This window comes from Hydra viridissima, unplaced genomic scaffold (assembly GCF_058129835.1).
Source record: "Hydra viridissima isolate aposymbiotic clone 2 unplaced genomic scaffold, HvirCarnegie_v1 scaffold_4, whole genome shotgun sequence".
Classification (NCBI taxonomy): domain Eukaryota; kingdom Metazoa; phylum Cnidaria; class Hydrozoa; order Anthoathecata; family Hydridae; genus Hydra; species Hydra viridissima.
Genome location: NW_028324303.1, coordinates 4,002,706 through 4,023,890, shown reverse-complemented (window position 1 = coordinate 4,023,890; position 21,185 = coordinate 4,002,706). Strand labels below are relative to the sequence as shown.

At 26.8% G+C, this 21,185-nt stretch overlaps 4 protein-coding genes across 4 annotated transcripts; 3 read left to right on the top strand and 1 right to left on the bottom strand.

Moving 5' to 3' along the window:
- Positions 1–655: 655 nt before the first annotated feature.
- Positions 656–6,706, bottom strand: LOC145183577 (ras-related protein Rab-8B-like). The gene is made up of 8 exons (XM_090086039.1): positions 6,491–6,706; positions 6,268–6,328; positions 3,893–3,953; positions 2,863–2,940; positions 2,583–2,672; positions 1,480–1,545; positions 1,126–1,179; positions 656–984 (listed from the first exon to the last, which is right to left on the bottom strand). Exons 1-8 carry the CDS (start codon positions 6,630–6,632, stop codon positions 892–894), a joined length of 645 nt encoding a protein of 214 aa, XP_089942165.1. The 5' UTR covers positions 6,633–6,706; the 3' UTR covers positions 656–891.
- A 5,699-nt stretch (positions 6,707–12,405) lies between these two features.
- On the top strand, positions 12,406–13,173 carry LOC149889464 (uncharacterized). Its single transcript, XM_090086042.1, has one exon. It carries the CDS (start codon positions 12,519–12,521, stop codon positions 12,969–12,971), a length of 453 nt encoding a protein of 150 aa, XP_089942168.1. The 5' UTR covers positions 12,406–12,518; the 3' UTR covers positions 12,972–13,173.
- Positions 13,174–13,416: 243 nt separating this feature from the next.
- On the top strand, positions 13,417–19,202 carry LOC145183561 (uncharacterized). Its single transcript, XM_090086023.1, has 7 exons — positions 13,417–13,539; positions 16,113–16,241; positions 16,588–17,565; positions 17,907–17,961; positions 18,143–18,240; positions 18,614–18,675; positions 18,939–19,202. The coding sequence occupies exons 2-7, from the start codon at positions 16,160–16,162 to the stop codon at positions 19,101–19,103; spliced, it is 1,440 nt and encodes a 479-aa protein (XP_089942149.1). The 5' UTR covers positions 13,417–13,539; positions 16,113–16,159; the 3' UTR covers positions 19,104–19,202.
- A 737-nt stretch (positions 19,203–19,939) lies between these two features.
- Positions 19,940–20,946, top strand: LOC145183697 (translation initiation factor eIF2B subunit alpha-like). The gene has a single exon (XM_080059137.2). The coding sequence runs from the start codon at positions 19,993–19,995 to the stop codon at positions 20,911–20,913; it is 921 nt and encodes a 306-aa protein (XP_079915263.2). The 5' UTR covers positions 19,940–19,992; the 3' UTR covers positions 20,914–20,946.
- Positions 20,947–21,185: the final 239 nt, after the last annotated feature.

Below are 21,185 nucleotides of genomic sequence, written 5' to 3'. Positions count from 1 at the left end.
AGCAACTAATATACAAGAGCAACATTTCTCATAAAAATACCGCAACAGAAGCCTAATCTAATTTAAACAAGTCTTAAAAATAAATTGGGGATTAATATCAAACTCAGAAGATTTAAAAAATATGATAAAATAAAATCCAAATTTTACTCTGAAGAAAACTACTTTGTTTTGTGTTCACTGTTGTTCTATTAAATTTTTTTTGCAGCAAAACTTTTTTAAATAAGACCTTTGTAAAACCATATTAAAAATCACACTAAATAAATAATTAAGTTCAGACAAACAGTATGCTGGTGAGGTAAAAAGAAATACCCCTCAGTTTATTGAAAGTAGAAAAAAAAAAACTAAAATACAATTCCTCAACGTAGGATATAAATAATATAAATAAGCTTTAATTAAATAAACATTGAAATGCTAAGAAAAGTTAAAATACGTATTGTTGAATTAGTTAAATAAACAAACAAACAAAAAAAAAAGCTCAATTATTTTTTTGAATTCAAACTTTCTTAAAAAACTAAGTGTCAGGATATTGAAAGCATAAAAAGCTTTTATTAAAAATTCATTAAAAAGAACAAACCTTACAAAAGGGAAAAGATTTTTTTTCAATCTCTCTTAAAATGACAAATAAATTAAAAACATCTAAAGCAAATGCAAAGAGAAACTTTTAAAAATTTGCACCATAACAACTAATACACTGAGAAACATACCAATTAATATAATCAGAGCATTTTTCTCAACAATACCCAGATAAAATAACAGTAATGCATATTATGAAATGCCAATAAACAACATTTTTAGAATTTGTTTTCAGTAATTTATGAGCAATTTTATTAACTTAAGAAAAAAAATTATTAAAAAATAAATAGAAAACATAAGTGGCTAGATAAAGTATGGCTAACAACTACACTTGATTGGTTCCTTTTCTTGAGGCTGAGGAGTTGGAAATGAAGTCAAATTTCCTTTCAGTTCTTCAGTTATTTTAGAGTCCTTAAAGAAAAATATATTGGCTAACTTTTTCATTTGATATGATCAGTTATTGCAGCAGTAAATTAGTAAAAATTCTTTTAAACCCTCCTCCAAAAATAATTTCAATTAACTTTACAAAACTTAATTTTATAAAAAACTCACCTCTTCTGACCGTAAAACATCCACATAGATTTGCCTTGTTATCATTAAAAAAGCCTGAAAGTAAAGTAAATTTCAGAAAGACAACATTTTTTTTATTCCACTGCAAACCTTAATGAGAAATGCTTGTGCATTAAATTGTGGTAATTGTTTTGCACAAAATTCTTAAATTATCAGTTACATTTTAAAAAAGACCTATAAAAATAAGTGAATATATATATATATATATATATATATATATATATATATATATATATATATATATATATATATATATATATATATATATATATATATATAATTTATAAAATTATAAATATTAAAAATTGTAACAGAAATAGAAACACGAAAACTTACATCTTCTACATTTTCTCCTGTGTATGCACTAGTTTCAAACCATTGGATTTTAAACTCTTCAGCAAGCTAGAACATACAGAATATAGCAGGATTGAACATACAAGAACATATAGCAGGATATAACATATAGCAGGATAGAACATGCAAGATCATAAAAGAACCAACAAAAAATACAAAGAATTAAATGGCATTATCCATTATCTTTCTAACAAATCTCTACTTTAAATACATTGGGTCAAAATACATTGTCAAAAAAAAAATTGAATCTCTTAATATATCAACTTACATTATTAACATAATTGAGCAATTCTAAATGTGCTAGACATTTTCAGGCAATTCAATAAATCAATTATGGCTGAAAAACAAGGGTTATTCTGTTTAAATTGGTTTTTGTTAACATACTAAAAACGCTATAGCAATCATTTTAACTCCTGTTGTATTTGGCTTAATGTTTAACAATTTTTTAAAACTGGTGTTAATGTAAAAAAGTAAATTAGAAATATGAAACTTATTTTATTTTATAAGTGCTTTTACTTTGTAAGTAAGGAAGTTTATCAAATTTAAAGTGTTTACCACAGCAAGATGAAATTATCAAAGCAAATTATCAAAGCAAATTATGAAAAAAAATTATATCTGCTTTCCTAAACTTTTTAACTTTAAAATAAGATTTTTATGAGCGCATCTTAGGGATTTACTAGCTCCAGAACTTTCAAGCTTGTATTCATCTGGTTTAAATTGAAGCAAACATGCAATAAAATTTGTAAAATATTAGTAAAATATAATTATCTGTGGAAAATACACTTCAATTATACATCAGTTGAAAACATTAAACTACTCTTCAATCAAAGATAGGAGGTTAACTTTTACATTAGTAAATTGGGCTGCTAATTAGCAACTTGAATATAAATATCATAAAATATCAAATAAATTATATAACATCACTAAAAACATTGTAAACAAATATACTTTAACATCAATACAAAATATCACCCTTAAATACTTAAAAATAGTATTAAAACAGTACAATGTCAGCCTATTTACTTAGTGTCACACTGAATTTACATTAAAAATTGCTTTTGTAAATTTGTTAAAACAAAGCTTACAGCTTCTGCTTCTTTTTTTGTCACATCTCTTGCATCTGTTAAGTCACATTTATTTCCAAGTAATATTAATTTAACATTTCCATCAGCAAACTATAAAAAAAAAAAAATAGTTATTATAGTCTTTAAACAATTTCTTGACAACACTTTCTTATTAACATTATCGGAAAGTTGAAAACATAAAGTATTGAAAATAGCTGTTTAAACTTGCCTAATTTCCATATATAAAATTCAACTAATCAAAAATTGATTTAAAAACACCTTCTTGAAGATCTCTAATTACCTCTTCTACATAGCGAAGCCATTTTCTCACATTTAGAAAGGATTCATGCCTGGTAACATCATAAGTTAAAATAATACCCTAAATATAAAAATTTTAACTAAAAAATATGATAGGTAACTATTTACAGGCTTAACTTTAAATTTTTGTATTTTATTTGATTGGAAATGCAAAATTGTCCAAAATCAGCCAAAAAAGAGCTAAAAACAAAAAATATCATTTTATCTAATTACATATCAGAAATGCTCATTTGTATGTATAAAATAAAGAAGCAATTCCTAAAACTGTCATAGACCAAACACAGTTGTAGATTTATGGAGAGCATGAAAACCTAGAAGACAAGCAAAAATGCTACCTCATCAATTTCAGTAAATTTGTTTTTTATAAAATTAATGCACTGGTTTGTAAATACATGAATTATCCCAACTGTTTGCACTCTTACTCCTTTTTACATACAGAAGTTTATAAAGTTTAACTACATTTATTTTAAAAAAAAACAAAAGGTTGATTTAAGCAAGTTAGCTTTATTATGCTTAATTTCAAAATTTAGTAGAAATGACTTAATAGACACCCAGTGTCACCTCTGAGAACTAAACAATTTATAGTTAGAACTTAAAGATTAGCTTAACAAACATTTTTACCATTAAAATGCTAGCGACTTATAAGAAAAAATATATTATCTTTTGGTCATGACATTCATACACATTTATAATAGACTTAAAATGATAACCTCAAGGAAAACCTCTCTCCTTGATGGCATACTAAGTCTTCTCAAAAATATCAAATTTTTAAACACAAGAAACATGATTCTACAGCAAATGCAGCCAGAATTTAAATAAGGGGCCTGCTTTTGTTAAACAAGTTTGTTTCTCTTTATAAGGTAAATTGTTTTATGAAAAATTCTAATATCAATAAATATCATAAATATAAATTTTTCCCTTAAAAAATCAAAAAACTGAACTTGAAATAAAATTTACCCATCTCAGCCAATTTCATATAAGAAACTAGATATGAATTTTTTCTCTCTACTTACATGAGCTCTTCTATAATACTGAGTTGTGATTGTTTCATATCTCTCTTGACCAGCAGTATCCCTGAAGGAAAAATTAAAACAAACAGCATAATTCAACAAAGATGGACTTTTTAATACCTGTAAACAAACTGAGTATAGCCGATTAAAACAGAGGTTAAAGTAAGGAAATACAATAAATTTGGTGACAATCAACAATAATCTTAGGTAAATAATCATATTTTTAAATGAATGATTAGTTAAAAAGAGCACATTTTGTATCTGTAAATTTTGTTATCAATTTTTGACTTTTTACTGATTATTAGGATGAGTATTCATATTTCAATGTACCTAGAAGTAATTTTAAAAAAATTCCTACTAATAAAAGTGAACTTTTGTATAAAATAAACACAAAAGTATTTAATTAGCTTAAAAATTAAAGGTTAATTTGGCTAACTTTTAAATAAAATCATAAGTAACTGATTGAAATCCAAATAGAAATTACAGTAAATGCAACAAATTATTTTACAATTCTTACATTATTTTGAGTAAATGTTCATTATGATATGAATGAGAAAAAACATAAAACAACATAAAATGAACCTTAGCAGTGAATGACTGTAAAGAGAACTTAGATATAACAAATTTCTTTACTATGGTTCAAATTAATAATTACTATTTATTAATTATTAACTTTAGTTGTAATATAGCAATTTTAATAGTTAGAACATTTGAATATTTACAAAGAATAACTATTACTATTGTGTTAAAACACTTATAAAAGTTATGAGCGATTGATAATAAATAATAATAACAGTTGACCAGTAACTTAAGTTGAAAGTCAATGATGATATTTAAAAGAAATGCAAACTAACAGAAAGATATTTAATTAAATTTTCTCAGTTGGCTAAAAAATCATTTTTTGGTGGACCCAAACTTTAACAACTCCTTGTATAACACAACTAAGCTAAATTGCTTTTCAGTGAAAATCTCATGAAACAGCTCATAACTTTGAGCTTCTATTTTTAAACATTCAAATACTAAGCAAATATTGAATGAGGAAAAATATCTATCTTTAGATTTGAATAACAAGTTAAATTATGCGACAAACAAAAATAGTCTTTGATTATTCTTTAGATCAGTAACTTTCATAGATACAGCTAATGTGAAATGAATATTTTTTTATGGTTGACAGGAACAATTCAGAGGAACCAATAATAAAATAAATAGTTCCCTGTTTTCAAATCAGAAATTTATGATTTTGAAGGAATTGAAGGAAAAATAAATCTTTTTTTCATAGAGACAATTCAATTTTTAACCTTTGATAGAAAAATAACAACTCATTTGCGTTGTGAATGGCTTTACAACATTTCTGATTTACAAAGTGAAGCTGGCTGCTTATTTCTTAATGGCTAAATATTTTTAGTGATTTTGAAGGAGGGAAAATCTGATAAAATAGGGATGGGTAGTAAGCATATTTTTAGATTCAGACAAAGAAGGTGTACCCTTGATGAAATATTTATTAAAAAATAGTTTCAAGAAGTTTTTATAGTAGAAAAAAATAGAACAAAATTGGATAAAATTTCAGTGAACTATATATTATTTATAACAGATTATTTTATGCAGATAACTAAGCACTAAATGAAAAACTTAAAAAGAAGACATGATTAGTAAAAAAAAAAGGCTTAAAGTAAACATGGGAAAGATGGAAATGTCAAGTAGATAGACAGATTAACACAGGTTTGATTGCAATGTATCAAAATAAATCAATAAAAAAATATAGCAGAAAAGACAGTAAAAGAGCAGAAGTTGATTTATTGGGCAGTCAGAAGTCTCAAGTGTGAAACAAAATCTCAAGCTATAAAAACAAAAGTTTGAGGCACTGAAAACTTGAAGTAAGCTAAAATTAGCTTTTAAACAATTTAAAATTTGGTTGATAGACAATATGACAATCTTTCACATGCTAATGAAGTGATTGCTGCAGTAATAATTGCTTCTAGGGAAGTGATTAGTGGGTGCAGTTATCATAAGTAAATTACAACTCTTGCTACCTCAGAAGTGAAAACTGTATTACCTTAGCTAATAAATTGATTGCACTAGTTGTAGCAAGTGATGCAAGAGTAGTTATAAAGATAGCTTGGCAAAATATGATTGCTCTTAAACTGTTTTTTGCAATTGCTGCATTAGTAATTACCAAGGTACAGCAACAACTATTATACCAACTATTACTGCAGTGAGTGCACCTTCAGTTATTGCTGAATGCTTTATGCCCTGTTCTAGTTAATTTACAAAGTTTTTCATGCAGTTGATTTTTTCAGAAAAAGTCAAATGGCATTAACGTTGATTTAAAAACTTTCTTTTGAAAAAAACGTTTAAAAAACTTCTTTTCTTATTCTTACCATATTTGAACTTTAACTTGTTTTCCACTGATAACCAAACATCTCATCTTGAAATCAATTCCTAGCAGAATAAATATTGTTCTTGAAATTGATTAATGGAGTTGAAATTAATACTCTTGTAAAAGCACATGCCTCACTTATCTCCTACGTACTTTTATTTAAATCTCTATATATAAAATCAGAGATTACATTTAAAAAATTTTATATTACAAATTTCACATACCAATTGTTGAAATATGAGATTGCACAACTTCTTCATCAACAAACTTGGCCAATAAGGACGTTTTGCCAACACCAGAGTCTCCTATTAATATAATCTTGAATAAGTAGTCATAATTTTTCGAATGTCGAGCTGTCACTGACATTTTCTAGTTTTTTTAATATCTCATTTTAACTAACCAGATTGTACTAATAGAAAAATTAAAACATAAAGATTACATTTTTTTCTCTATAACTTTTTGACTGATAATTTCAGCTGTAAAAATGTTGATCTTAATTTGACAATTTCTTTACATTCATTTTATATTGAAATAACAAATTTTCATATTCTTTGTTTTTTCACTTTATCATTTTTTTTTTTTTTTTTCTTATTCATAGTTGGAAAAAAAAACTACTAAATCATTTTTTTAGATAAAATTGTACAGCAATATATGTATATATACTAGCATATAATTATGCATAATCTATAATAAATTTAGAACAGGGTTATTACAAATATGTAAATTCATTATATGTATTATACTATAACATTATATGTATTATAATATAACATTAAACATACTTTATTATAATTCATTAAGGTATATTTCAGTAAAAATAGTAATATTTGTAATCAACATTCATTGGCATAATACAAATATAATTGATATTTTCCTTGCCATTCATTTCTTAAAGAAGAAATATTTATGCACTTAGATAATTTTAGTACAACCCTATGCAAATTCTAAAATAACTACTTATTATAAAAAACAAACTTTGCAGGTAGCATCTTTCTAATGTAAAACATATTTCAATGGTAATTAAAATACGGTTGAACAGTGAACTGTTGTATTTTTTTAGAACATTTATTTGTCAAAAAATGAATTATTGTAGGCTACAACTTTGCAATAACACAGTTGTTTAAAGTTCCCAATGGCTTGGCTCAGAAAGAAATAATTCATTTTTCAAGGTATACATCTTTTGCTATTAAACTCATACCTAATACTAATTAGAGTGATAAACTAATTTAAAACTGAATGGGGAGCTTGAATGTGTGCTTATTGTCAGTAAAGTCATATACTGTTAACTTCCTGTCTGTCTTATCATAATGATGAAATCATGAGGTAGGCAACTATTAAACATAAGCATATGTAAATTAGGTAGCTTAGTCCAACTAGATATGATATAGTAATTCTTTAACTATACATATACTACAAATTTAGTACCTATGTATATGAAATGTACAAGATCTTATTTACATAGACTAAACAAACTTAGGGTCTATTTATTAATTGAACTTCTTACGCTTAATGCTTACGCAATTTAAAAATATTTTCAAAAACAAACAAACGTCATCACTTCCAGATAGTGAAACCTCTAAACTTAAACAGTTAGATACACCATTGGTTATTAATTATAAATTATCATAAAAGTGAAGGTGAGTAACGGTGAAACACTCGGCCAGATAAATTTTGAGGCAATACAAACAACCGACGAAAATGGTATTAAATGTGCCTCGACCATCCTACTCCTATTTGTACATAAAAAATGTTAATTGTGTGTGTGGACAGCATCTATGACAAATAAGTTTTTTAACAAAAGTATTTTTTACTTTTAGATAACCAAAATAATGTAAAAATTTACAAGGAAACATGAATAATAAATGCCAGACATCAACATTCTACACCCTGAACAAATGATCTAATCTTCAGGACCTAGTATTGACGCATGATATTTACAAAAAATACGTCAAGCTTCTCTATAGCTCCAAATGATATCCACTAAAAATATTCTGTACTTTATCAACAGGGATTTTGAAAATGGTATTTTTATCAAAATAATTTTTCTTTATCGCATAATTATCAAATCATAATCATCTTTTCTCATTATCACGTTATTATGACTATCATCGTGAAATTTATAATGGTCATTTTCCAGCATCAGCTTGACCGTCAGGATCATGCTAATAAGTTCTTTAATCAAAATTTTGTCTTGTTAAATATTTTTCACCAAAATAATTTAAAATAATTAATGAGTAGCTCGAAGAAAAAAGTTACGTGTTTCTAATTGCATTTCTAATTGTAAAATATTTTCAGTGTTGTCTTATTCATTTTATTATTGGAAATTTATTTACAGTGGTGGTTTTGTACTGATCAAGTCTGACCATGTCCAAGTCCTAGCATTAATCTTTCGCAATGAAGTAGGGTTGTAAGAATGCAACAAAAACGTATTTATATCAGTTTGTTGTTGTTTTTTAAAAAGCTTAAGTTTTTGCAAGATGCAAGAATCAATAAAAAAAAATTATGCGCTGCGTTTTCATTGATCTATTGGTCCTCACGGTTTCACTGACCGTTTTTCAATTGAGTTTATGAAAAGAATACAATTTAAGGTTTAATTTGATTGTGAAAATATAAAAAAGAAATGGCCGAATAAGTTACGTTTTGCAGTGACGCAATCGATTGCGATTCATAAAATGTTATCATCGTTATTTAGCGATATTATTATCGGGTGTAAGTAATTTTCACATATTGCCTTTGCTTACTTGATTATATTTGTAAAGATATTTTTTATGCATTAAAATGACAGATTAATTAGCAATGATGGGAAAAAGAAATCTTTAGTGTTCTATTTAAAATAAAAAAAAAAAAGAAGACTTAGTAGCTTAATGTCTATTTGTGCGCTTCCTCTCTCTCCTAAAATTATTTCAGAACCAAAACACTTTAAAGTAGTTTTTTTTATAACAACCATATGTTGACATAAATTGTTGACTCCTTTGTTAAACCATTGTCTTAATTATCAAATACGCTATTAGCTATTTCTTCGAACGCACATTGTTACGCTCAACAAGGAAATCTTAAAATAGTCGTTTCATGTTAGTAATAAGATGAATTATAAACTAATAATTATATTTTAATGTAGAAAAAACCTAACGAAGGTAACTATTTAATGTTATTTCTAAACAAATATTCAAGATTGGAAGACAAAATAACAACGACTCAGTTCTAAACTTTAACGCCTCCTAGGTTTTAATTTTTAATTCTAACTAAAAATTAAACTCTAGTGAACTTTAGATCTAACCCTAATGATATTCGTAAATAATACAACACCCATGTGTCTACTATACGCTAACACCATCTTATATACCTGTATATTAGTAAAAACCTTATAAGTAAATACTGAGGGAAAAGGTTGATAAGTATAGATGAAAAAAAAAAAAGCATATAAATGTTTCAGAATGTTTCGTGATGATATTGAAAACAAAAACTAAGCTTCCAATAATTTTTTTTAAATAAAATTTTTTCTCGCAGGACGAAGTACGTAAGCGCCTATGTTATGCGTCATTTGTTACGCATCTGCGCCTCCAGTGCGGAAAAATTAAAGAGGCAAATGGGAAAGTCAAAGGTAGACAGAGTGCGTTTCGAGGTTAACGATTAAAGGCGTTTAAAAATTCAAAGCTAACAATTCTAATAAAGATTTACTTTTAGTTGGGTTAAATTTATCAAATTAATCAAAGCAAACTGATGTAATCCTCAATATTGCATGAAATAATTAAAGTAAACTATTTTAGCTACAATCCAAGATATTTTTTATTTCGATCGGAGAAGTGAGGAATTTAAGAGTTCAGTAAACTAAACTCAATATATATTGAATAAATAGGTATTATAGCAAAGTAAAAAAAGAAGTAGCTTTGAAAAATTGAAGCTTTTACTAAAACTTTCAATTTTAGCTATTTCTTCGTGAATAAGATTATTTTTGCATGCTTAGGTGAAAATATTGCATGTTGATGTAAATATTAAAGAGGTATTAAAGTTAGTTTTTCTTATGTTTTGAAACAAAGTATTTTAACGTTTCTTGTTTAAGAGCTAGTTTTAAAAAATGTAACTAAAAAAAACTTCTATATATACCCGAATGGAGATGACGTAGCAGTTAATTTTTTTTTAAAAAAAAAAAAAATCCTTCACTTAAACTTATTATACAAACTCCTTACACGTGCATTTAAAAAATGACGAAAGAAAAAAAATTAATAAAAAATAAACTGAGTTGTAATATTTTTGTTATAATTTTTTGCAGAACTATTGTTTGTAATTGTGTACACAGCTGGTATTCTATTTCTATTATGCTGATTGGTTAATTACAAGCTTTAAAAAATTACAATATTAAAACGATTCCTTTTCCTCTCATAATATCAATATTTAAATTACATAAACGGTGATAATAAAACTACGTCCGCACCAAAAAAATAAACTTGTATCCCAACTTTTAATTTATTTCAGTTTGACCACTACAGGATTAAATTGTATAATTGAATTAGTGACACAATTATATAATTGAAATAGTGACACAATTGAAAAAAAAAAAGATAAATTTCATCACAGAAGCCAAAACTTAAAACAGGATGGAATAATTTTACTTTGAAATTCTAAATGAGTTAAACGGAGAAAATGAGCATGAGTTTTATTCGTTGAAACGTTTTATTCGTTGAAACGTTTTATTCGTTGAAAAGTTTTAAGTTATTTTATTCGTTTTTATCATTTTAAGGTTGAAATAAAACGTTTGATAAAAGTCTAGTAAAAAAAGTTTACTGCTTTAGCTGATATTATCATGCTCCCAAAATAAATTTACCATTCCCCTTTTGGTTATAATCATTGTTGATGTAATCATTGTGAATTCATGTCATTTTTAAATACTGTAAGAAAAATTGAAGTAAAGCGAAGAACCTTTATAAATATTTCATTACTTCACGCAGTTACTTTTAATTGGCTTATTACTTTTTTTATGAATTTTAAAAAGTTCTTACTGTATTCCCTCCTCTTTTAGTATTCCATTTATTATAATAATAGCTGCCATCGATGACCTAGCAAATTGATAATATTTAAAACGTTTCGCTGAAACTGGTTAGTGTTCAGGACCAACACTATTTGCAATTAAGAAAATATACAATAAATAATAGTATAACATACATTCAAAATAAAATTTACAAACTTCATAAAAAAAGTTTTTTTTCTTTGCTTATGAAATCGGATAGTTTCGTTAGCTTTTTGACTACTGAATTAAAGTTTAATTAGTATTATGATTGCTACCAGCAATATAAAATTCCTAAAACCTTTTGACCGATTATCTATTATTCTTTTTCCAATTACATTTATGAGTAAAACCGTGGCGGTGGCTACCGTTACGATGTCGTGGTTGTAACTGTTGTTCATATTTCATTGAAGTAATAACTGCTCCTGTGCAAACTTAAAAGAATTAACTCCTCTGCAGAGTTTTCCGATACCCAACATCTATTTTTCTTCTGAACTTGAACCATAATCTCATTTAATACGTAAAGTTTGATATAAAGTTGAACCACTTTACTTAAATTCAACCTAAAAGGTCTAGTTCCAATTTAAATCTACAAATATAATGAACGTTTTTTAAAAAATATACGAATAGCAAAGTTGAAGTCTTATGAAAAGTCAAAGAGGAAGTTTCGAAGTTGTACGGAGAGGGAGGTCAAAAACGGAAGTACTCATGATCGTGATATGCACCTGCAGGATATATCTCTTATTTTTTTAACAAGGTAAAAAAAAAAAAGACCCAAACCTTTAAAGGCTATAATAGAATTTACAAACATTTATAAGCGAATTTATATGTGCATATTAAATACGTTAGACGTCTATATAAAAATTGCTATTGTTAATACTGTCATTGTTGTTTGATGTCAATGGCGAGACCATGTTTACAATTACTGAAGACCTTTTTTCTTTATGTGTGTTTTTGTTTGTTGCGTTTTAAGCAACGGGGAAAAATCATAAAAAGAGAAAACAAGAAAAAGTTTCCTTCCTGAAAGAAAAAATTCTATTACATCATAAAAGGAAACGAAGAACAATACAATAGAAACTATAGTAAAGTTTGTGAAAAAGTCTTTGGTTGTTATTTAATGGAAACACGACTTTAAATTCTTATAAAGTTGCACTGGAACAGTCGAAAGCAGAAACTGATCTGGATAGTTCTGCTGAAGAACTGTTGACAGAAATTGAGTTGAATCAATATTAAGTAAAACAAAAGGAAAAATGTCCAAAATAAACAAGTTGACAATGAGTGTCTTTAAGATGCTACTGGTTGTGTTCTTTGTGGTTTTGTCAGTCCATTCACTTTCTATTGGTGATGATCAAGACACGGACAATGAAATTGATGCCGACATCTACGAGCTAGAAAACCAGCGTCAAAACGGTCAAGATTTTGATTTTAAAAAATACGACAACCGAGCAGATGATCTTTACTACGCAGATATTAAAAACACAAAATTCAGAAATAGAGCCAAAGCCCACTCCTTCATTTTTGCTGGCCCTAAAGTTGGTCGTGATGTAAATTCTAACTCTATTTTATCGCCATCAGACGAAGAAAATAGTTCAAGAAAATCAATTGACGCTTCCCAAGAAAATGGATTACGACAAGATAAACCTAATGGTGCATTTCTATTTCGAGCACATAAACCCGGAGATCAAACAAAAAGGCATTTCTAATTTTATTTGACTGAGTAATGAAGAAATTAGACTGAATAATATATTATTAGATGAAATACTTGTTGTATTTGTAATCATGAAGTAATTTTAAAAACTAATGTTATAATCGAGTAAATGTTAATATATTTAATAATCATGATAATATATTTAATCTTTATTGAAATGTAGTGATTTGTGAAGTTGGAAAACAAACAAACTATAACTTTTGCTTTTTATTGACAATCTCATAAATTTGAAACTAGTTTTCCCAGAAATTCACCAGAGTAAAAGATTGTTCTAATAAAAATAAAAACCAAAAGAAGTATAATGGCGCATATAATAGGGGTAAAAAAAACATCAAAAACAACTAAAATCTGCAAAACATGGACAAAGATAATTACTATCAAAACATTTATTGAAAAAATATGTTGTTCGTTTTTTTTGCGGACACTCATTTATAATTATTGTTTGAAGTAATAAAAACATCGAGGTTTGACTCGTTGAACTTTTTTGAGAGAAATAACTTTTATTTACATGATTTTACTTTTGGTATCAGCGTGTTAAACTGTGTAACAAATCTTTGACAAAGGTATGTAGTTTTACTTGTGACTTATGACTTTACTTAGCTCCCAAAAATATCAAAGATTTTCTTTCAGGTTAAAATGGGCTAAATAAAAAGATAAAAGTACACGACATTTTAGTTTGTGAAAATAAGCTATATACTCTATCTAAACTTATTTTACATCAAAAGTTCTTTTCTGTGCTTTAACTAAAACAACAACATAAAAAAAAAAGAACAATAAAAGAAAACAACACCTTTTTGAAATTTCAAATGAACCAGAGTTTAATCTATTATTAACAAGCATTTTAATTCATTTGGGGACTGTTTTAAACGCTGAACGGAACTCGCGGTAATAGGCAAAGAGATTTTCGAATAAGCAAACGTAACACCGCTAAATAGTATTATATAGAGAATCTAAATCAAATATGAAGATCTTTTTGGTCATAGAAGATCAATAAGTTTTTAAACAAATACATTTCTTAAAACAAAGTATGAAGTAACAACTAATATTAATGAAAAATTTGAGTAGTAAATACAGTTTATAAAATCTTACTAAAAATTTTGTAAACTGTATTTACTACTCAAACCTCTAAATTTCAATATACTGCAGGGCCAAATAGATCATCTTACTGCCAACAATTTATCAGTTTTAGTTTAATAAAAGTATATTACTATTATGCTACATCGACATTGTACAACATATTCGCGAAACGCATTAATAATAATTCGCCTGTGCTGTTAAACTTCATTAAATTTGAAAGTATTATAAAAGAGTGTTATAGTAAAAATAATAATTAAATTATCTCAGCAAATTTTTTATTTTATGATTAAATAATCTTTATGAAATGAAGAGTGTGAAAATGTTAATCATTATTAACAAGTTATGCATACGTGCTAACGGTACTGTCTAAGGAGCTTTTTGTTCGAACTTTTCATGACTCCGCAAGGTACAACTTTGTTCAAGCGGTTTAATAAATGAGAAAGCCTAACAGAAACTAATCCGTTTCTACATCTTATCGTTCGTTTCTACACCTTACAAATCTGCATCTATGAATGAAACTGAATTATCTCAAAATAAAAGCTTTTTTAAAAAAATAGAAAAATTTGATGTTTAACATATTATCTATAAGTTCATAATCAATAATGCAAACGTTTATTAACCCAGCTTCTGATAGAGTTAAATAATACTAATAACTATAATATTACTGACAAGCAATTTATCTTACTCAAGTAGAAAGTCAGTTAAGACACCTGCTTCCAAACTGATGTGTGTAAATGTTAATGAAGCAACAGTTAATAAGTCCTAAACATAATATTTACTTTTTTAAAAAATAAACACAGAAAATGAATACTTTAATAACAAGAATTTAATTTTCACATAAAACTGGCTAGTTTCTATGATATTGCTAATGTTGGCACTTTGAAAATTATAATAGTTTGAGAAAGATAAACTGTTTTACAAGCATGGCAGGGGCCAGGGAGAAAGGAATTTATGTCTGCAGTAAGTGCAGTTGGTTTCCAAAAAGAAAAACAGTAGCTTAAAGAAAAACAGTAGCTTTTAAAAAGGAAATTTGCTTAAAAATTTTTAAAATATACCTGCATTATTGAATTATCAGATACCAAAGAAGATAAGGACATTGTTAATGATTCAGGTGATGAGTTTAAAGTTTAAATACTAGTAAAAGAGTTTAGTTTAAAAAAAAGAAATTCAAGCTCACAACATAAGAATTCGCAGGTTGCTGCCAGACAAGCAACATTGTTGTGGGCTAAAGCAAAAATTCTTGGTGTGGATGTCAATTATTTGCATATAGTTACACCATAACTTTACACAATTCTTAACTTAGGCAAGAAATGTTTAAATTTATGTAGGGATATTTTCACTAAACAGGAAGTTAAATGTTGACTGAGATGGAAGACTTATGCTGGATCTTACTACACAACAACAAATAGACTACTTCCAATATTGGTTTTAGTAGAAAAAGGTAAGCTACTGAGTATAAACAAGTTATCATCGACAAGTGAGTTGAAGTCTAAAGCAGTTTTTTGTTGTGCATGTCATGAAGAATGAAAAACCGATCAAAGTATTGTAGCAATGTGGTCCAACCCTGTGTATGTTTTTAGAGTGGATGCTTAGGAAAGATCTTTTTTTTTTTTGTTTGTTTGCAGCCACCATATTTTTGAATTAGTTGCAGGAGAAGCATTTCATCCTAAAATTGATCAAAAATGTTTCAGCGTCTGCAATTTTATGATTTTATAAATAGAAATACTAAAAAGTTATTCAAATTATTGTGTAAACAAATTCTGGAATATTGATGCAACAGAGTAGAATAATTCCAAAAATTACTTGGAAGCAAAATCTTTGCATAACAAAGCACTAATTTAAAAACTTAACTAAAAATCAACTCAAGATGAGGACCAACTTCAATTGCTTTTATAAGTGGTTTCTGAACATGAGCTTATCCTGATAATGTCAAAAAGTTATGGATATATATATATATATATATATATATATATATATATATATATATATATATATATATATATATATATATATAATTTTAATGTTAAAAAATTATATTTATATGTGTGTTAAATTTTAGGTTTAAAATATAAGAAAATTTGTGAATAGATCACTTCCTTATGGTAGATGTTTAAGAAAAGAGATTTAGTTAAGACAATCAATTCAGACATCCCAGCACGGTTTGTAAAAAAGGATGGAATCATTGAAGGTACAACTTTTCACTGTTATTTAGGATTTTTTAAATAATGCTTTAAAAAATGCATTACAATGGAATATTTAACATGGTTAGAATTAGAATTAGAATATTCCCAAAAAAAAAATTTTAATCTTTTTATGTTGTGACTATTTTATGTTTATTGTAAAAGTTTCTCACCATTCAGAGTGTTACTGGCATAGTAATCATTACTTTTAAGTGTCTGAAAAAAATCCTAATTGAAAATATTTACTCTATATAAAATGGGTAGTTTTCTGCTCATATAATTTTTTTTAAGGACAAAAAATTTTGTTTTGGTTTTGATTAAAATAAAAGTAATTTGTATCAAAATTTTTGTTAGATAATAGCCATGACTCTTTTGGAATCTTGCACCAAAAGGCAAATCGAAACCAAAAGACAACTATGTTATTCCATAAGTTAAATTTACATTCCAATGACAAACCATTGATGTGCTATCCAAAGGATAATAAAGTACCAACACAAGAAATAACAGAATCATATATTTCAAGTAATGTTCAGAGTGCTGTTCAGCCAAAACATAATCGACGTCGTTTTGCACCCTCATTCTTGCTATTGCGCAAGAAAAAGCATCCATCATCTAACAATTGCGATTTAAATGGAATTATTAAAGAAGAAGATTTGACTGAAATTGCTTATTATGAAGATATTGTTGCAGAGCAAGAATTAGCTGAATCAATGACTGGACAACTTGATGATACCACACTAAATGTCATGGACTTGGAGGCGTGTGAAAGAGAATACAAGGCAAGAATGGAATATATAATGAAAAATTATCGACATCCTCCCCCATACCCTAGTAAGAAAATTGATAAGCCTAATGTCATTAATAAGCCAGTTACTGATACTCCTTTAATTAGTGAGCTATTAAAAGAAACACAGTTAAAAGATAATTCTAGCATGAACAACTACTGGCAGTCAAGTTCTTCATTGCACCAAGGATTACCTGAAGTAAAAAAGAAGTTATCTTTTAGTGACCAACTTGTAAAAAGAACAAAAGAAAAAATTGTTTTAGCTCATAATAATAATGTTAGTGAATATTTAAATGCTGATGAAGTATATGAAAAAAAACAAAATTATCAAATAAAAAATTCTTCCATTTATAATGACGCTATGCATAAATTCTCTAAAGATAGAGAAACTATGAGTGCAGTATATGCAGATCAAGACTATAATCACAATAATTACAAAGGAATGACAATGAGAGCATGCTCCTCTGTTCCTAATTTATCAATGCAGCATGAAAGCTCCTTAAATGCTGTGCTTTATGATCAAAGAATTCAACAAAAACAACCCAGAGGTGATTTTTTTAAACTTAATTTTTAATGAGAAATGAAATTTCTTTTTTAGACTTTTTTCTTTTTAATTAGATATCCAAAAACTTAAGAAAAGAAAACAAGCTTTAATTTTTTCTTTGTTTCTTGTTTTTTAATCATAAAGTTGTTCAGTATTTGAACCTAAAAGTTATGTTTTAATACATTTATACCTTTATAGTATATAGGTAAAAAAATCAATCAAAGTTTTAATCTATTTTCTTGCCATAAGATTGTATTTTTAAAATAAGTGTTAAATGTTATGCATTATTAAAGTCAGTCTTTTTTCTTGACCTGTTTTTTTCAGTCATAATTTATGTTTTTTTAGCTCATTTGGAACCTGGAGAACTTGAACTTCTAATTGCACACTACAGAAAAACAAGGTATTTTATTTTAATTTAGTATTTGACCTTATTCTGCATTAATTCATTTGTTTGGAACTGTAGTTCTTTCAATGTGTGTAACTATCATATCCTGGTATATAATTGGGAGTTTTATTAAAGTCGTATGTAATAATCAAATTATGTGATCACTTTCACTTTATCACTTTCAGTCTGATTTTAGTTTAGACATTTTAGCTCCTGATCAATTAAATGGTTATTTTGCTCCCAATTCTAAAGAATCATCCTCTTATGTTCCACCAAGTGCATATCTTAATGCTGGTGAGTTTAGTTTTTGTAGTTACAAATACAAAAATTTTGATCTTGTAAAATATTCATGAAGATACATAATCTTTAAGATATTTTTCAAGGCTGTTTAAGTTTGTAGGTAAAATAATGTAACTAATATTCCTACTATTACATATTTTCAAATATATTCCTTGTTATTTTTACTGTTTATACTATCAAAAACCATATGGTGTCATCTTCATATGATATTATCAACATATAGCATCATTATCATATGATATCATCAGCATATGAAATCATCAGCTCATGTCATGGCAAGCAAATTTTTGGTCATTTTTTTTAGATATAAAAGACAAGTAAATTTTTCCTTAGAAAAAAGTTAAAGATCTTCTTGTTAAAAATTTAGAAATACCAGAATGGCTACAAGTGTATGCAAAAGCCTCTCCCGATCTTGACAAATATTTAAAGGTGAGCAATTGTATATTTTATATCTTTTGGGTTTTTAATTGTATTGTTTAGAGTCAACGCTCTTAATAAAATTTTTGATCGTAACTTGAAATAACTTCTTTTTGTTTTTAAACCTCTGAGATGTCATTTGTATCAAGTAAGACTTCTAGATGTAAAAAGGCTTTCAAACCTATTTCTTAACGGCATATTTTTAAAAAACAAATGCAATATAACTTTGTTTATGTGTTAACTTACTTTTATTAATCTTTATATAAATTTTTTAGTGGGAAATGTTTCGCTACCCAGAATTAGACTGTTGGCAAACAATGCTAAAACGACTATATAGAAAAGAAGTTGAGCATGTTGTTCTTTGGTTTGAAGAATACAGACTTGCACTACAGTATGAGGTAGAAAGACGAAGTATTTCTTTCAAAAAAACTCATGTTTAAATTGTTTTTGCACATCTCATGCAAAAGAAATATAGTAAATATATCAAAATCTGTAAATTTTTTATTAAATTTATGATAACAAATATGTTCATGGGAATATTTTTAAAGAATTTTCTTTCTTTTAATAATTATTTTTACATTCTTGAAATATTTATTTTTGTAAATTTTTGATTAAGAAATTTTAATTGTATTTTTTATTTTGAAACTCATATTTTATTGTATTTTGTTCATCCATAATAAAGTTAAATTTTTGTGTGTTTATTTTAAAAATACGTTTAAATATTATATTAGTATTACCATTTAAAAAAGTAATTAAATACTTTAGTTTTCTTTCAATTTATTTTCAATGTGTATTTATAGTATTTTTTTGACTAGATTTTATTGATCTTATAAATTATTTTTTATAGATTTAGATAATATTTAGTCATGTATTCTATTTTTTCTTATTCAACACCTCTACTAATTTCACTTAATTTTATGTTAACCTATGTCACCTTTGTATGTTAACCTATGTATTTCATTTCACTTGCATAAGTTATTATCTTATCATTTCAAAATTCTCCTAATTCTCATGACAACAGTGTGCAAGTTTATGTTTTTATATAACATTTGAACCCTTTAGAATTGAATAACTGGAACTCTTTACTAATATAACAGCTGTTTAGGAAGTTCAAGATCTGTATAGATTAAGACAATAAAATTTTTATTTGATTTAAAAATTTTAAATTTGTTTTACTTAAAATAGTTATAAAACAATTTTTTCTTTGTCAAAAGACCTGTAATAATTTTTTCATAATTTTTTATTTTTGATCCTAAAGATATCAGTTTAAAAATGAAAATAAATATAAATTTACTGCTCTTTTATTTGTTTTGAAGGTTATAGTTAAAAATGGGATTAACAGATGAGTCTGTTAGTATCTTCCAAAGTTATATTCAAGAAGATCCTGACTTGTCTATTTCACTTGCCGCAATTAAAACTTTAATCCATGTTATAGAAGTATCAAAAGCTGAAACTATGCAAGGTTTGGATGGTGACTTAAAAATTGTAATTGATCACCTTAAAGAAAACTTAAATTCAGTAAATTTAAATTCAGTAACTTCTATTACATCTGGCTGTGAATTGCTCCTGCGTTTTATAACTTTGACAAGCCATGATGTTCTCTTGTCAAAAGATTTTTCTAAAACTAAGCAGGTCCTAGTGGAACGTGGGCTTTTGTTTTTAAATGAAGCTGTTAATTCTAGAAAGAAAATTGCATGCTTAAGCCAACAATTTATTAAAGATGGTTCTGTTATTTTAACACATGCACAGTCTAAAGTGGTGATTCAGCTGCTTATTGAGGCATCTTCACAGAATAAGCGTTTCACTGTATATTGCACTGAATCAATGCCAAACAAACAAGGTTGGGAGACCCATCGTATTTTAAAAAAACATGGTATATCATGTATTGTGGTTCTTGATTCTGCTGTTGGTTATATTATGGAACGAGTTAATATGGTTTTACTTGGTGCTGAAGCTGTGGTTGAGAGTGGCGGAATAATAAACAAAGTAGGCAGTTTTCAGATAGCTGTGGTAGCAAAGGCAATGAACAAGCCAGTTTATGTTGCTGCTGAAAGTTTTAAGTTTTTACGTGAATATCCGTTAAAACAGAAAGATATTCCTAACAATTTCAAATACAAATCAAGTGATGATGACGATCATCACCCAATGACTGATTACACACCTCCATCTTACATCACTCTGCTATTTACAGATTTAGGCATTTTGACACCATCTGCTGTTAGCGATGAATTAATTAAGTTATATATGTAAATTTTTAAAAACAAAGTTAATTTTTTGATTCAACTTTGGTTCCGTTTTGGTTTTATGTGTTTGTTACATTCCTATTAAAATTTTACAGTTCAGAAAATGAACAGTTGAAATTTGACAAGTATTTTTTATTATTATTATTATTTTTTTCTTTTTTAAAAACAATTTTTTTTAAAGTTTTATTATAGTTATTTAATAAGTCATTGTTTTCCTTAATAGAATTGAAAAATGCTCACATTATCAGAAGATTTTATACTTTGTAGTCAATAGAAAAC

Excerpts from the sequence above, each read along its gene's own strand:
- LOC145183577 (XM_090086039.1), bottom strand. The coding sequence starts at position 6,632 with ATGTCAGTGACAGCTCGACATTCGAAAAATTATGACTACTTATTCAAG. Across the intron at positions 2,673-2,862 it reads GGCTTCGCTATGTAGAAGAG|TTTGCTGATGGAAATGTTAA; the intron begins GTAATTAGAGAT and ends TTTTTTTTATAG. Across the intron at positions 1,546-2,582 it reads CAAAAAAAGAAGCAGAAGCT|CTTGCTGAAGAGTTTAAAAT; the intron begins GTAAGCTTTGTT and ends TGTATGTTCTAG.
- LOC149889464 (XM_090086042.1), top strand. The coding sequence starts at position 12,519 with ATGTCCAAAATAAACAAGTTGACAATGAGTGTCTTTAAGATGCTACTG.
- LOC145183561 (XM_090086023.1), top strand. The coding sequence starts at position 16,160 with ATGTTTAAGAAAAGAGATTTAGTTAAGACAATCAATTCAGACATCCCA. Across the intron at positions 17,962-18,142 it reads GCACACTACAGAAAAACAAG|TTTAGACATTTTAGCTCCTG; the intron begins GTATTTTATTTT and ends GTCTGATTTTAG. Across the intron at positions 18,676-18,938 it reads ATCTTGACAAATATTTAAAG|TGGGAAATGTTTCGCTACCC; the intron begins GTGAGCAATTGT and ends TAAATTTTTTAG.
- LOC145183697 (XM_080059137.2), top strand. The coding sequence starts at position 19,993 with ATGGGATTAACAGATGAGTCTGTTAGTATCTTCCAAAGTTATATTCAA.